Source organism: Tachysurus vachellii, chromosome 18 (assembly GCF_030014155.1).
Source record: "Tachysurus vachellii isolate PV-2020 chromosome 18, HZAU_Pvac_v1, whole genome shotgun sequence".
NCBI lineage: Eukaryota > Metazoa > Chordata > Actinopteri > Siluriformes > Bagridae > Tachysurus > Tachysurus vachellii.
The window spans coordinates 3983638-3999900 of record NC_083477.1 but is presented as its reverse complement, the minus strand read 5'-3'; the positions used below and the strand labels follow the sequence as shown (position 1 = coordinate 3999900).

The following is a 16263-nucleotide window of genomic DNA, read 5'->3' as shown; positions in this document are numbered from 1 at the left end:
CCTGAATCAAATCAATTAGATTCAGAATCGTATTAGAGATTCAGATTGTGATTCTCCAACAAATGTGAAGGCAAGATCAGAAATTCTAGACTAGAAACTTTGTGTGTGTGTGTGTGTGTGTGTGTGTGAGAGAGAGAGAGAGAGAGAGAGAGAGAGATTGATGAGTAACTGTGGTCGATGTTTCTCTTTCAGCTAACACCAGGACCTACTTTCCCAAGCAAGGTAACATAACACGGCCAATCACAAAGTCTTTCTCTGGCCAGTCTTCATGTTTCATAAATCTTCGTCTGCGCAAATGTGTCATGTTTCTGCTTAAGTGTCTGGCTAAGTGTGTGTGTGAGAGTGTGAGTGTGTGTGTGTGTGCGTGCCTGGCTGGAGGTTAAGCAGGGTGATTAAAGGCCACACGTCAGGGTGTCTGTCAGGGTGACATGCATCATGGTAGCAGCAAGCAGCGTGTCATGAGTTACTGGCCTGATTGGAAGGGCTGAGCAGGGATGGAGGGAGCGAGACAGATGGAGGGAGCGTGACAGATGGAGGGAGCGAGACAGACGGAGGGAGTGAGGAAGAAAAAAGTATCCGATAACGCAGAGCTTTGCCCATTTCCTAGATTTCTGCCCTACCTACTTAACTACTGTCATACTTTTGTTTATATGGTTTTCTTCACACTGTGTTTGCTTTCTATATAGTGTGTGTGTGTGTGTGTGTGTGTGTGCCCTTCAATGGGTTAGCACCTCATCTACTGTCTCCTGCACCTTGATTTTTAACGAAAACTTCTGTGTGTCGAAAAACCTTACAGCTTTACCTCTGACACTGGAGACTCCTTCCACAGATGGAATAATCACTGTTACCGTGGCAAAAAATGGGATTAGAACGATCTGAGATTTGAAAGACACTTAAAGTATCATCGTTATCATCCATCTCTGGTTATTTTCAGCAAGGTGGTGGTAGCGTATGGAAAGTGTCATGTGACAGCTACTGAGTTCTGTTGATTTTGTTAGAAAACATAGAAGGGTATTGAAGCCATGCTGACTTGGATACATGTGTGTGTGTGTGTGTGTGTGTGTGTGTGTGTGTGTGTGTGTGTGTGTGTGTGTGTGTGTGGGTGTGTGTAAAATTTCACTGGAATTAAACACTAAAAGTTGGGGGGCACGGTGGCTTAGTGGTTAGCACGTTTGGTTGGGGGTTCGATTCCCACCTCCGCCTTGTGTGTGTGGAGTTTGCATGTTCTCCCCGTGCCTTGGGGGTTTCCTCCGGGTACTCCGGTTTCCTCCCCCGGTCCAAAGACATGCATGGTAGGTTGATTGGCATCTCTGGAAAATTGTCCGTAGTGTGTGATTGCGTGAGTGAATGAGAGTGTGTGTGTGCCCTGTGATGGGTTGGCACTCCGTCCAGGGTGTATCCTGCCTTGATGCCCGATGATGCCTGAGATAGGCACAGGCTCCCTGTTACCCGAGAATAGTTCGGATAAGCTCTAGAAGATGAATAAATGAATGAATAAACACTAAAAGTATTTAGAGACTCAGCTCAAAGTCTCAGCTGCCTCTTCTCCCATCTATAAACACCGCTAAAACTGAGCTTGGGTTAGCATCCGTTCATTTCAGTTTATATTAGCGTGCCCTTAGCCTCGCTAGAAGACACCTGATTTCTAAAAAAAAAAAGCACATAGAAGAAAGTTTTGCTAATTTGTTTTACATTAGCTGGATGTATTTCATGATCATGCTTGTTTTGCTAAGCTGAGGTTAACCTAGCTATTAAACCCAGTAGCTAGGCAGCTAGTCAAATTCTAGCTCTTTCTCACTAATGCTTGATTACATTGGAAAGTAGCAATGTTAGGTCTTTCAGTTTCACTGCCACATTTCTGTTGAGAAACAGTACAGAGATAAATTGCAAGGATGTAGACACTGATGAAGAGCAGCGTGTTAAGTCGCACTGTGCAGCGAGTGCTGATGGATGGAGTAGAAGGACATGAGAGATTATGTTTATGAATAGATGGACTACAGTCAGTAATTGGACACGTGGTAGGTGGGTGAACCTGATTAACCGGCATCTTGGTGTTTACCTTGTGTGTGTGTGTGTGTGTGTGTGTGTGTGTGAGAGAGAGAGAGAGATGGCAAATAAGTGATGTTTGAAACAGCAAGCAGGTAAAAGCAAACGGAGCGTCCTGCAGAGAGATTTCTCCTTCATACAGTACTTCCTTTTCGGTCAGTTTTTTTTCTCTAATATTTCACACTTCTCCTATTTAAGCCTGAGATCAACATCTCTGCAGGAGGCGGCTGTATCTCGTGTACGCACTCGTCTAACCGCTCATCCCATTTCTCTCTCTCTCTCTTTTGTCTCTTTCTATTTGTCTTGCATTTGTGTGCCATGCTGGACTACATGACGTCCTGTGTGACTGAACCCACACTCATTTTTTCTCCTCTTCTTATCTTCCTCTCCTGCTCATTTAGACCCGGAGCGTGGTGGAGGTCACATGATCTCCACAGATGACTTGGAGTACCCACGCGAGTACCGGAGCCTGGGCAATGGCGCGCGCCGCTTCTCCAACGTTGGCCTGGTGCACACATCCGAGCACCGGCACGCGGTGTTGGCCGCTCAAAGCCTCGAGACTCTCAGCAACCTGCACAAAGCCGAGCTGGAGCGCAAACGTGATGTCTTCATGGACCATCTAAAGAACAAGTATCCACCTCAGCACTCGCTCCCTCCATCACCTTCTCCATCCCACGGCAGCATGAGAGGAAGCTCGGAGAGGAGCGCACGTGAACAGGTACACACACACACAAACAGGTTCAATTTAAAAAAATAAAAAATCACATGCAGTAAACAATGTGATTTTTCCACGATTTTTATAAAATGCATTTATATTCAAAAAAAATTTCAAAATATTTTCATATGCAATTTTGGAATTTATTTATTTATTTAAAAAAAAAAATCCACAATTAATTTCAAACATTCGTTTTTAAAAACCTTTCTTTTTAGAATTTTTTTTAGTTTTGCTTTACTGTAAATGTACTTTTCCAAATGATACATTTTTAAAGATGATTTTCACACGATTCATTTATTAAGATTCGTTGTTCTCGTGTAGTGTGTGGACTTTTATTTTTTATCTCACAAGATGACCTGAGATTAATATAAAGTGTAAATTTACTGGAACGAGCAGACTAAAATAAACCCGTGATTTGACGCTGCACTTCTCTCAGAGCTGCTTGGAAAAATGAATCGACTCTGTGTGAAGAGTCAGATTGGACCATTAACTCGATAATAATAATAAAAAAAAAAAACCTGACCAAAAACAATCTCTTCTACAATCAGACTTTCTGCTGCGTTAAATAATCTGTTACCGATTTACACTCCTGCTGCAGTTTTAACACAATACTGTAAAAAGTCACTGATTTAAACACTTCTCTTAACCCTCACTCTGTTAAACTTTGACTAAATCAGGAAGTAGTGACCCGTAAATATACGAAAACGCTGATTAAAGGTCATTAAATCAAAGTGTTTCAACAGATATGAGACCGCCTCAAACGTTTTATTAGCACTAAGTGTCAAGTCATGCTAGCTTTTTGTCACGATTCCATGATTCTTTTTAGCTGTTAAAAACATAGAGCTTCACGAATAGCGGTACGGTTGCGATATTGTAACTGATATAAGAGCGGCGCATTTCCATCGAGGTCCAACGCTAAACCTTTTCCATAATCCCCAAGAACACTCTTGCGTTGATTTCTTTGACTTCTGAAAAGACGGTGATATCGAGAAAGAAGATGGCTAAATTTAGTTGAGCTAAGCACCTGATATAAAACATTTAAACAGATGTATAGATAAATGTACATCATTAAATAGAGCTAGTAGGGAGCTAATAGAGCTTCCAGAAAAATCTACGGTGATGTTATGTTTGTGTTTCTATGTCTAATCAACATATTTCTGGTGAGGCAGCTTGTCTAGCTAGCAAGCTAGCTGTTACAGAACACGTTGCTCTGTTTTCACGATGAGTAACAGCGATTTACCCAGAATGCCGTTCGACTACCTGCTGACGAGTTAATTGACCAGAGGTACCAGCCTTCGCTTTATTTCTACTTAAAGACGCGGTGCACGATGTTTGAAAAATGCTTCAGAAAACCGAGTCGGGCCGACTAACAAAACAAACGTGTAGCCAATGAGCAGAAAGGGGCGTGTCTTGTCAATATGCGGCGGAGAGAGTGTTCATTAGCATGAGTGACATTAGCAGAAAGCGATTGAAACACTGACATGGCGGATACCTGCCGTTACCTCTGCCTCGGGTTCTAGGTGTTGAACGTCGTCTTTGGCGTGAAACGGAGCTAAACCTTTCACGGTACAACACACAGTACTACAAAAACACATGTGTATTACCATAGTATTACTCATTGTGTTCATTTATTGATAAAAATATCCCCTCGGTCATCTGCCTCAACAGGTTCCGCCATAATAGTTGCCTGGGTTACGTATGTATGTGTGGGGTGGAGCTATCAAAACAGGGGCGACACCCATTTGGGTTAGGGGCGTGTTTGTTTTGGTGATTTCAAATGTCAACATTGGCTTTCAAACATCGCACACCTCACCTTTAAAGAGAGCAGTGCAGCAGTCTTTAGTCTTTTGTATTTAAAAAAAATGTGCATTGCATTCTGGGATGTCATGATAACTAGTTATGGTGAGTTTTTTTTTTAGTTATATGATTAGATGATTAACGTGTATGTAAAGCAATGCTGCAGAAAATCCATCCGTTTCACTTCCCTTCGTAGCCTTTTCACTGCTCCCTCTTGTATTCTCTCTATCGCTCTCTCTTCGCTTCTTCATGCTCCATTCGTCTGTTGGCTTTTTGTTGTTTTGCCTTCACCTGTGTGCTGTGTGAGTGCGGGATGAATGAATAAGTGCAGTGTGTGAGAGAGCAAGTGACACCGAGAGAGAGGGTGAGTGAGAGACAGGTGGAGTCCACGGTTGCCACGGTGACATTGCCCTTATATGGAAGCTGGTGATATCATATTGCAAAGGTCAGGCTGGAGAGAGAGAGAGAGAGAGAGAGAGAGAGAGAGAGAGAGAGAGAGTAGACCAGGGATAACAAGAAAAGCTGCTCGGATATCAGGAACGTAGCAGGAACCTGGAGAGAGGAATCACAGGAATACGCCAGCTGGGAATGTGTAGGAGGAGAGGAAGAGAAGAAAAAGGGCAGGGAAGCAAGGGAACGGGAGGACAAGTGCGGCAGCGTGTAAAAGAGGAAGAGGAGAGTTAATTAGCCCAGTGCGTCTCTCTCTCTCTCACACTCTCTCTCTCTCTGGCACACACACATTCACACACACCTCCTTCCTTCTCCACCCCTCCACCACCCTGACACTCTAGCGCGGAAGTATTAAAGCAGCCAAGCAGCAGCCTGCCGATGTGGTAATGAATTAAATAAAGCGTCGCCGCTGGGAGACAGAGAAAAGCCAGAGAATGAGTGTTTTGGGGCAGCTGAGTGACGCTCACGCTGACTAAAGGCATCCAGGTCTCTGTAATGCGTGTGTTTGTGTGTACACACGCGTCCACGCGTACAGGTGCAGGTAAGAGGGGTGTTTGTCTGCTTCACTTGTTTATTGTTAGAGCGGTTGTTGTGGAGACCAGATGCATGTGCATTGTGTGTGTGTGTGTGTGTGTGTGTGTGTGTGTGTGAGAGAGAGAGAGAGAGAGAGAGAGAGAGAGACTACTTTGCATGCAGGTCAGGTGGCATGCGCCTGCTTGTCCTTCTGTCAGCGGCTGTTTCATACGTGGGATTGTGTGTGTATGTGTGTGTGTGTGTGTGTGTGTGCTCTCACACACTAGGTTGACACATGTTACTCAGTTGGACCAGGTGCAGCTGGTTCAGCCCAAACGTAAAGTGCTGTGTGTGTGTGTGTGTGTGTGTGTGTGTGTGTGTGCATGTGTGTGTGCATGTGTGAAAGAGAGAGAGAGAGAAAATGCTTCTCTTCAAGGGTAGAAATATCTGCCAATTTTTTACTTGTGGGGACAGTGGGTTGGTACCTATAAGGTAAACTGTGTGTGTGTGTGTGTGTGTGTGTGTGTGTGTGTGTATATATGTGTGTGTGTGCATCACCATTTGGCTCAAGCAAACGCTTCCATCCAGCTGCAGGTCAAATGGGCAATTTTCCCCAACAGTGCATTACACCGTTACTAAGCAACAGGAGACGCCAGTAGTTGGCTGAAAATGACATCATCAGGCTGGATGCTGGCGGCTTCACTCAGCACACACACACACACACACACACACACACACACACAGACTCTGACACAACTTGTCATTTGATATTATTTGCTCAGGAAGGATGTAATATAAAAGTGATACGACACCACCAGGGTAACGTTGTAGTCGTAAATCTTGTATTGTTTTTTTTATCAATGTGTGTGAGCTCAGATGTGTGTATTCAGGTGTCTTGTATTTCTGGGTTTGTTTATGTTTCGGGTTGCATGGAATCGGGGCTGTAATTCAAACGAATCAACATATTTTTCATCAGGTCAAACTTCACTGTCACACAGGTGACTCTGTATTATGAATGAATTAAATCTGCATTCATGATCAATTCAAGATCAAATTCATTAAGCGGTTACAAGGTCATGGTGTGTGTGAGTGTGTGTGAGTGTGTGTGTGTGTGTGTGTGTGTGAGTGTGTGAGTGTGTGTTTGTGCGTGTGTAATTTTAATCTATTTTAAATAAACAGTTGATGCTGTATTCTCTATTTGATTGGTCAGAGTTGATTCGTTTTCCAGAAAAGCAGCTCAGGCAGATACATTATTGTTGCCATAGTAACAGAAAACACAGGAACTTTTGTGAACAGATTAAACACACACACACACGCGCACACACACACACACACACACACACACACATTTTTGATACTGTGAATTTTTTTGTATGGAGATTATGGAGTTTATTCATGGAAGGATTCTCCAGAATCAGCACTTGTAGAGTCGTAAAGCTCATTTGCATATTAAAGAAAAGGGTCAATATTGTTGAAAAATGCTGAACAAATAATATACTGGAGAAAGCTAGGATAAAAACCAGCGTTGTCTCTTTCACTATTTAATTTCGCCACTTCTAACATTATTATACATATGCCAATATTCCATCTTCTCCAAAAGTATTGGAACATCAAGGTCAATTCTGCTGTTTTTTTTTGTTAAACAGTGAAAACCATTTGGGATTTAGATCAAAAGATGAACATAATACGGCAGATCCGAATTTTAGCTTTTGTATACTGATATTTAATACTAAACAACTCAGAATATGACACTTGTTGCATGAACGCACATATTTTTTCAAGTGATCAAGAATATTGGTACAGGTGATTCTTCTTGCCCAGGTGTGTCCCGTCAGATCGACTGTTTAAACAGTTAAATCGCTCTAAATGTTTACTCTTGGTTTGCGCTTTAGCTTTTGCATGTACTGTAAATACAATATTTGTTAAAGAAGGGTATGAGAGCTGTCTATGGGAGAAAAGCAAATCACTTTGTAGCTAGGAAAAGACAGAAAGAAAACATTGGTGTACTAACGACTTGTAAGACTTGTGTATAAAAAAACAACAGTAAGTGATTAATGACCAACAACCTCCACAGGGCAGGGGGAATTCTCACAATCCACTGTTTCAATAATGCTTTGAAAGCAGAAATATAGAGGCCACACTACAAGATACAAATGAAGAGCCACAAAAGCTCTGGAACCAAGATAAACCTTTATCAAAGTGATGGAAATGACAAGTTCACTGCAAATTTTACAATCTGTGAAAAATGGTGGTGGTAGTGTTATGGCTTGGCCTTGCAAAGCTGGTTCTGGAACAGACTCGCTAACTTTTACTGATGATGTAACACGTAATGGTGGCAGCAAAATTAATTTATGTCTACAGAAACATTCTGTGGGGGCACGGTGGCTTAGTGGTTAGCATGTTTGCCTCACACCTCCAGGGTTGGGGGTTCGATTCCCGCCTCCGCCTTGTGTGTGTGGAGTTTGCATGTTCTCCCCGTGTCTCAGGGTTTCCTCCCCCGGTCCAAAGACATGCATGGTAGGTTGATTGACATCTCTGGAAAATTGTCCCTAGTGTGTGATTGCGTGAGTGAATGAGAGTGTGTGTGTGTGCCCTGCGATGGGTTGGCACTTCGTCCAGGGTGTATCCTGTCTTGATGCCCGATGACGCCTGAGATAGGCACAGGCTGCCCATGACCCGAGGTAGTTCGGATAAGCGGTAGAAAATGAGTAAGTGAGTGAGTGAGTGAGAAACATTCTGTCTGCAAGTTTACAGAGAGATGCATCCAGTCCAATTCTTCATCATGGAGCAATACAATGAATCAAAACACTCTACCAACACAACAAAGGACTTCATCAAGGGAAAAAGTGAAAGGCCGTAGACTGGCTGAGTCAATCACCAAACCTTAACCCAATGGACCTTAACCCATTTCACCTACTGAAGAGGAGACTGAAGAGACCCAGCAAAAACATCACAAAAGAAGAATGCACCAATTAGGTTATTGCAAGCAAAAGATATGCAACCAAACATCAATTGTTATATACTTTCATTTACTTTACTTTATCTCTTCTTTACTGTTGCTGCCTGAAAAATTGGGTGTTAACCAAAGAGGTCACATCCTAAGACCCCCCCCCCCCCCCACACACACACACACACACACACACACACACACCTCTAGATGTGGTAAATGTCTTCAGTATAAAGCAAACACAAAAGAATCACCCTTGCTGTCCCAATACTTTTGAAGGTGGCTGTACATACGGATGTGCGTAGCTACACGCTATAGGCAAAAGGCACTAGAGTTGCTCAGCGATTTAGTTTTGAAATAAAAAAAGAATTGCATCGGTGGCACAGAATTGCTCCAGGGGGCTGTAGTCTGGACAATATTGAGCTGAATCTTTTGAAACTTTTGCTTTGCTCTAGGCAAATGTGGTACCTATGGGAAGGTGAGATGGATAAAAGCAAAATTGCAGGCTACATATTAGACTAAATTAACTAATTTAATACATATTTGTACATATTTAATAATAATAATAAGAAGAAGAAGAAGAAGAAGAAGAAGAAGAAGAATTATTATTATAATAATAATACATTTTATTTAAAGGCGTTTTTCTGAACACTCAAGGTCACCGTACAAAAAAACAACAAAAACAATCAAAATCAAATAGTTACATAGCGGTACAAATTGGACCAGCAGTACAAATTATGATGTAGAATGAGCTAAACTAAACAGATGAGTTTTAAGATGAGATTTAAATGCTGAAAGAGAATCAATATTACGGAGTTCAGATGGAAGTGAGTTCCAGAGCCGAGGTGCGGAGTAACCGAAAGCTCTATTCCCCATAGTTACAAGACGGACGGAGGGAACAATGAAATGAGTGGAAGAAGAAGATCTAAGAGTGCGAGTTAATGTTGGAGTATAAAGAAGATCAAGAAGATATGAAGGTGCAAGATTGTGGATAGCTTTAAATGTTAGAAGAAGAATTTTATACTTAATACTAACTAAATTAACTAAGACTATTAACATATTAGACTAAGTGAAACCCTATTAGAAGGCAGTAATTGTATTATCCTGTGTACCGCAGGAATGTATTGCATATCACAAAGAATGCTTGTGACACCCTGGATGGGGAACTATCCATTACATGCTTATCCACCTACTAGCATGTTGTTGGGTGGTCGAAGGAAACTGGAGTGCCTGGAGGAAACCCCTATGCATAAAAAAAGAACAACATTCAAAATTCCAGACAAACAGTAACTCGTGGTCTGGATCGATCCGGAGACCCTGGAGCTGTGAGGTGGCACTTCTGCTGACAGTTTGTTAAGACAGTTCACCAAAGTGCAAACACGAGATCCGGCAAGAATTCAGGCAAGAATTGTTGTAGGTTAAACTCTCCATAGTGTGTTAGTGTGTATAAGATTGTGGATTGCAGTAGGTTGGCACCCTGTCCAATGTGTCCCCCACCTTGTGCCCCGAGTTCCCTGGGATAGACGCCAGCCTGCTTGTGACCCATCACAAAATGGATAAATAGAGGTTCACGGGTGGCTCGATAGTACAGCAGGTTTTGTTGCTATCACCAAGATCCTGCATTACTGTTTCTCAGGTTCCCCAGTTGCCCCATAACTTTCAACAACATGATGGCAGGTGGACTGTCTACACTATATTTCTCTAAGGTGATAATAAGATAGTGTCTTGTTATAGTCCGGATTGCGATTTCATAGATTTAGATTTCGAGTCAAGAAGCTTGTATTGCCATTTCACACATATATAAGCAAACAAAGTTCCTCCTTGTCCATGGTGCTAAATAAAACACAGAACTGCTTAAAATAATAATGAGTTAATGATGGGGGGGGCACGGTGGCTTCGTGGTTAGCACGTTCGCCTCACACCTCCAGGGCTGGGGGTTCGATTCCCGCCTCCACCTTGTGTGTGTGGAGTTTGCATGTTCTCCCCGTGCCTCGGGGGTTTCCTCCGGGTACTCCGGTTTCCTCCCCCGGGCCAAAGACATGCATGGTAGGTTGATTGGCATCTCTGGAAAATTGTCCCTAGTGTGTGAGTGGCACTCCGTCCAGGGTGTATCCTGCCTTGATGCCCGATGATGCCTGAGATAGGCACAGGCTCCCCGTGACCCGAGGTAGTTCGGATAAGCGGTAGAAGATGAATGAATGAATGAGTTAAGGACTTAAAAATAAGTTAACCTAGCCACATAAAGCACGTAGTGTGAAACCTAGTGCAAACTGTGCGAGACAAGAGACAGTGTAGACATACAATATGCTACAGGACAGATACATAAATAGCACTTACCAAAATACAGACTGTGTGGATTATTGTGTGGATGCTTGTAAACATATGTACACATAGGATAGCAGCAGTTGGTAGCAGCATTAGGGTGTGCTGTGCAAAACATCTTTTTGACTTAAGGTGCCGCTTGTGACAACCTGGTCCATGTGTCTTCCTAGTTGGAGTTTCATGAATTTCTAATGAGGTCCCATGAGAGAATGTATGGCGTATACATGGAGTTCTAATGGTGATCCATGAGCTCCCATTGATAACCAGTGGGAAATGGGAATGGGAATCCAATGGGCAACTTTAGAAGGCTAAAATGATTAACCACCTAAGGAACTCTTCAAAAAGCCTTAAGCTCAAATACACTACAACATTGTTAAAGTAGTCATTTAGGTGTGGAATATTGCTGAATTCTTTATTTTAAGTGGTAACTTGCAAATCGGATCGACACATGACACATAAGCATGTCAGCTCGATGTCTTTGTACTCAATCTGTATAGTCAGTGTTATAGATTCATTCATTCATTTTCTACCGCTTATCCAAACTACCTCTGTGCCTATCTCAGGCGTCATCGGGCATCAAGGCAGGATACACCCTGGACGGAGTGCCAACCCATCGCAGGGCGCACACACACTCATTCACTCACACAATCACACACTATGGACAATTTTCCAGAGATGCCAATGCATGTCTTTGGACCGGGGGAGGAAACCGGAGTACCCGGAGGAAACCCCCGAGGCACGGGGAGAACATGCAAACTCCACACACACAAGGTGGAGGCGGGAATCGAACCCCGACCCTGGAGGTGTGAGGCGAACGTGCTAACCACTAAGCCACCGTGCCCCCCTGCATTTTTCACATCAGACATTACACAGACATATCACACAAATATATCTGTATGTTAATTGAGTTAAAGAAAGCAGTTGTATATACACTATAACTCATTGGTTTTCTTCTGATGATGTGTGCAGTCATGTTGATTTGACGTTAATTGGACCTCACGGATGAAAAAAGCTGACAAATTGGAATCTCAAGTGGAGTCTGTGTTTTATTTAGATGTTCCCACTAATTGCAAACCTGTAGTCCTCCAGTCTTACTTGAGTACTGTTAACAGTAACCATGAGACAATGCCCCAGCTAAGGCAGAATCAACGTTGATGGCAATTTAATGAATCTTGTATGCATCTGTCTTGGATTTATTTACTTTTATTTTTTGTGCTGTTTTTCCTGTAAAAGCAATTTCATGCTAAATTTGTCATAGAGGCCATCAATCGTACAGATTGTACAGTGGTAACCGTGGAGTAGCTTCCCTTCAAAACCTTTCACCATTGCTGTTGCGTATTATCCTGTTTCCGATTTGACGTCACATCCTAGTACACGGACGCATGCTATTCGTTTCAGATAACGTGTTCAAGCGACACCCCGAACGAAAGAGGATATTTTGCGACAGCTGTCTTGCTTACGTATAATCCAGGCGTTATAATTTTTGTGTGTGCATAATAAAATAATGGTTGTGATACATTAGCTAACTGAACTCAACCCCAGGAAACAATCATCTACATACTATATCTACATCTAGATTAATTTACACAATCTAGCAAATTACACAACCAGCAAAAAACTAACCTAAATGATATCTTTGGGAAGTGAAATACACTCCTTTTTATGATGGAGTTTGAGATGTTTGAGATTTGATGCACACATTAAGGCATTTCCTGCAGTAAAAGCTATTAAAAGAGGCCAGACAGGACAGGCTGCTTTGTCAGTGTCCATGTGCTGTGATACCTGATAAGACCTCAGCGCAACGATCCGAACAGCCACAGGACACATGGCAACACAGCAAGGATGATTAAATTACATCTGACCTTGGTTCCTAGTTCTCTGAAAAACACCTTTTTATCGATGACACACCAGGGGTTTTAGTGTGAGCCTGTGTGCAAGTTCATGTTGTGAATATTTGCTTTGCATTCTCTGAGGAGAGAGCTTTCAAAGAGGCATTTGCATTTCAGACGCTGTTCTCGTCAACACAAAATTGAAAGCGGTGTCGATGAACGTGTGTGTGAACCTATTTAGATACCGTTATGCCAAACATCAACATTTTGTTCAATCAAACTGAGTAAAATAGATCGGTGTCGGAGTTGTGTGACATTTTGCGTCACTATCAAACCAACAGCACACAAAATGACTTTATCATCAGTAATAAATGACGAACTGATCCGAGTTCATATTAATTTATCTTGTCAGAACAAACTTGAACAAGATACAAGAATAAAGACGACACGTACAGTATTTTTTTTTTTCTTTCTCAAAAAGTATTTTAACTTTGTTCGCTAGCTAAAGTTAGCGAACAAAGTTAGTGCTAGCTGGAACAATTAGCTTATTTGGTTCTACAACTGACAAAATTTAAACAGAACATCCATATACAGTCTTTGTAACAAACATATTTCTTTATATACTACTTTTTGTTAGCTTCTCAGCTTGCATGATGACTAATCATAGCTATCACAGCTATAACAGCCCAGAGCTCTCTGTGTAACATGGTTAGCTAGCTAACAAACTAGCAAAGGGTCAGTTTGTTCCACTGTGTTTACTAAATCTTTTGTTTGGTTTGGCTAGTTAATATTAGCAAATCTCAGCTACATGCTGCGCTAGGCTTAAAGTAAAAGGTTAAACTTGTGTGTATGATATCTGCGCATTTCATTCAGACACACACACACAGTCACTCTATCACGGTGTGTGTAGAGCCATGGTAATGGAATATTCATGAAATATTCAGTGGTGTGAATGGTAATAAGATGGATCAGATGAGACTTGTGGAATTCTGCTACATTTTCAGTATGAAAATAAATGTGTTGGGGGAGTTGTGTGTTTTTTAAAAGAAAACCCATGGCACTCGCCTCGTTCGGTATCAGTTTTGTGTGTGTGTGTGTGTGTGTGTGTGTGTGAGAGAGAGAGAGAGAGAGAGAGAGAGAGAGAGGGAGATAATAAGAAAAAAGCGAAGAAGCTCAGAGAATGTGAGATGAGAAATGTGAATTAAAATTCATGGGCTCACTCTGGATGTCAAATTTCACTGGGCCTAAAAGGTCTTCCCTGACCATGAGGTTTCTCTGTCGCTCGCTCGCTCTCTCTCTCGCTCGCTCGCTCTCTCTCGCTCTCTCGCTCTCTCTCACACACACACACAGTGTGATTATATTCCATTTCAGATTTAATCGCAGAGAGAAATTAAAATGTTTCTTTGCTCATCTAACATTTTGGAGTAATCTCAGTAGAAGAGTAGGGCTATAGAAGTAGGCGTGGCCTCTGTACCTATCAATCTCATTAAATTTGACGTGGCCTCTGTGCCTGTCAGTTTCATTAAAATAGGCGTGGCCTCTGTACCTATCAGTCTCAGTGAAGGAGGCATGGCCTGTATATCCGTCAGTCTCAGTGAAGGAGGCGTGGCCTCTGTGCCTGAAAGTTCTATTAAAGTAGGTGTGGCCTCTGTACCTGTCAGTCTCAGTGAAGAAGGCGTGGCATGTGTATTTGTCAGTCTCAGTGAAGGAGGCGTGGCCTGTGTGTCTGTCAGACACAGTGAATATGGCGTGGCCTGTGTATTTGTCAGTCTCAGTGAAGGAGGCGTGGCCTGTGTATTTGTCAGTCTCAGTGAAGGAGGCGTGGCCTGTGTATTTGTCAGTCTCAGTGAAGGAGGTGTGGCCTGTGTGTCTGTCAGTCTCAGTGAAGAAGGTGTGGCCTGTGTGTCTGTCAGTCTCAGTGAATGTGTTGTGGCCTGTGTATTTGTCAGTCTCAGTGAAGGAGGTGTGGCCTGTGTGTCTGTCAGTCTCAGTGAAGGAGGCGTGGCCTGTGTGTCTGTCAGACACAGTGAATATGGCGTGGCCTGTGTATTTGTCAGTCTCAGTGAAGGAGGTGTGGCCTGTGTGTCTGTCAGTCTCAGTGAAGGAGGCGTGGCCTGTGTATTTGTCAGTCTCAGTGAAGGAGGTGTGGCCTGTGTGTCTGTCAGTCTCAGTGAAGGAGGCGTGGCCTGTGTGTCTGTCAGTCTCAGTGAAGGAGGCGTGGCCTGTGTGTCTGTCAGTCTCAGTGAAGGAGGCGTGGCCTGTGTGTCTGTCAGTCTCAGTGAATGTGGTGTGGCCTGTGCGCCAGTCAGTTCTATTAAATTAGGCTCTACCTATCGTTTTTATTGAAGCTGAGGCTTATGTACCTATTTGTCTCAGTGAAGGAGGTGTGGCCTCTGTACCTATTAGCCCCAGTGAAGGCATGGCGTCTCTGGCTTCTGCAGTGTGTACATCCAAACAGAGCAGAACCTTTGTTTGCTTTATTGCTTTATTTTAAGATCTTTCATACATTTGTATTATAATCCTGACATCAGATTCCAATAAATTCTGTATCAGGCTAAAACTGGTATTCGCTATACTAATATAAAATAAAACATTCTGTTTAAGTAGGGTTTGAGATTTGAGAGTGTAAAATGTGCAAAAAAAAAAAAAGAGCAGTTCATTTATTCAAAGAGACGTCTTTCTGGTTTTCTTTGATATTCGCTCACAGCAGGCTGGCTGTCAGAGGCACGAACGTGCTGAGAGGGTTTTTGTTGCTGCAGGAAATGTGTGAAATGACTGACTCTTTTCTTTCTTCTTCTTCTCTCTCTTTTCACAGCAACAGCCAAACTATTGGAGTTTTAAGGTCAGTACTCAAAGTCACTTAATATATTATCTTTGGCTTGAGCATTAGCTTCTACATATGCATATATGATGTGTTTCTGTTGTCTATATATTCCCCTCAAATCTGAGCAATGGCCTCTATGTATGTAAATGTACTTTACGTTCACAACTGTTGGGTGATTATGCATGTATATGTGGGTGGGAGAAGGTTTACAAAGCTGTGTGTGTTAATCTTGAAGACAGTGTGCAGTCTCATTTGGATACTTTAACATGTACCTAAGGGCCTTTTTACACCTGGTCACTTCATGTGTTTTCTCTGATCCGATAGCTATCTGATTGGTTAAAACTGTTCGTTTACATCAGGCCACATAAATGCGTCTCGGCGAATCGGATATCGATCCGATCTTTCTACTCCCGCCCAAAATGCAAATGGAACGCGCTTTGGTGTATGCGGTTGCTACAAAAAACAGCATTTACTGTTTGCTGCATTTTAAGACCCAACGAGACACCTGAATGAAAGATCGGAGCCAGCAGTGGTGGGAAAACATATTTGTTTCTGGCGCAATGCACGACTCGTGAGTCACCTGCGAGTGACGTACTTCCGTTTGGGCGGAGTATAGCGCTGACGTATGTGGCTTGAACAACCACTTTCATTTACACCTGTCCAGTTTCATCTGAAACACGTCCCAGACCACCTCCTGAAGTGGTTTGAACGATCAGATTTATATCCGTCTCGAAAACGTTTCGGAGGGCATTTAGACCTGGTCTTTTTACCGTCGGATAGCTATCGGATCACAGAAAACGCATGAAGTGACCAGGTGTAA

The 16263-nt window shown here is 42.6% G+C and overlaps 1 protein-coding gene across 4 annotated transcripts in view; it reads left to right on the top strand.

The window, feature by feature from the left end:
• Positions 1 to 216: 216 nt before the first annotated feature.
• srcin1a (SRC kinase signaling inhibitor 1a) overlaps positions 217 to 16263 on the top strand; it is a 70531-nt gene continuing 54484 nt past the window's right edge. For 3 of the 4 annotated variants that reach the window (XM_060893109.1, XM_060893106.1, XM_060893105.1), the window contains exons 1-3: positions 217 to 222; positions 2448 to 2764; positions 15435 to 15461. In XM_060893109.1, the coding sequence (XP_060749092.1) occupies positions 2471 to 2764; positions 15435 to 15461 (321 nt within the window). In that variant the 5' untranslated portion in view covers positions 217 to 222; positions 2448 to 2470. Of the gene's footprint in view, positions 223 to 2447; positions 2765 to 5056; positions 5550 to 15434; positions 15462 to 16263 lie in introns of those variants that run through there. The other variant, XM_060893108.1, reaches the window with a different exon arrangement.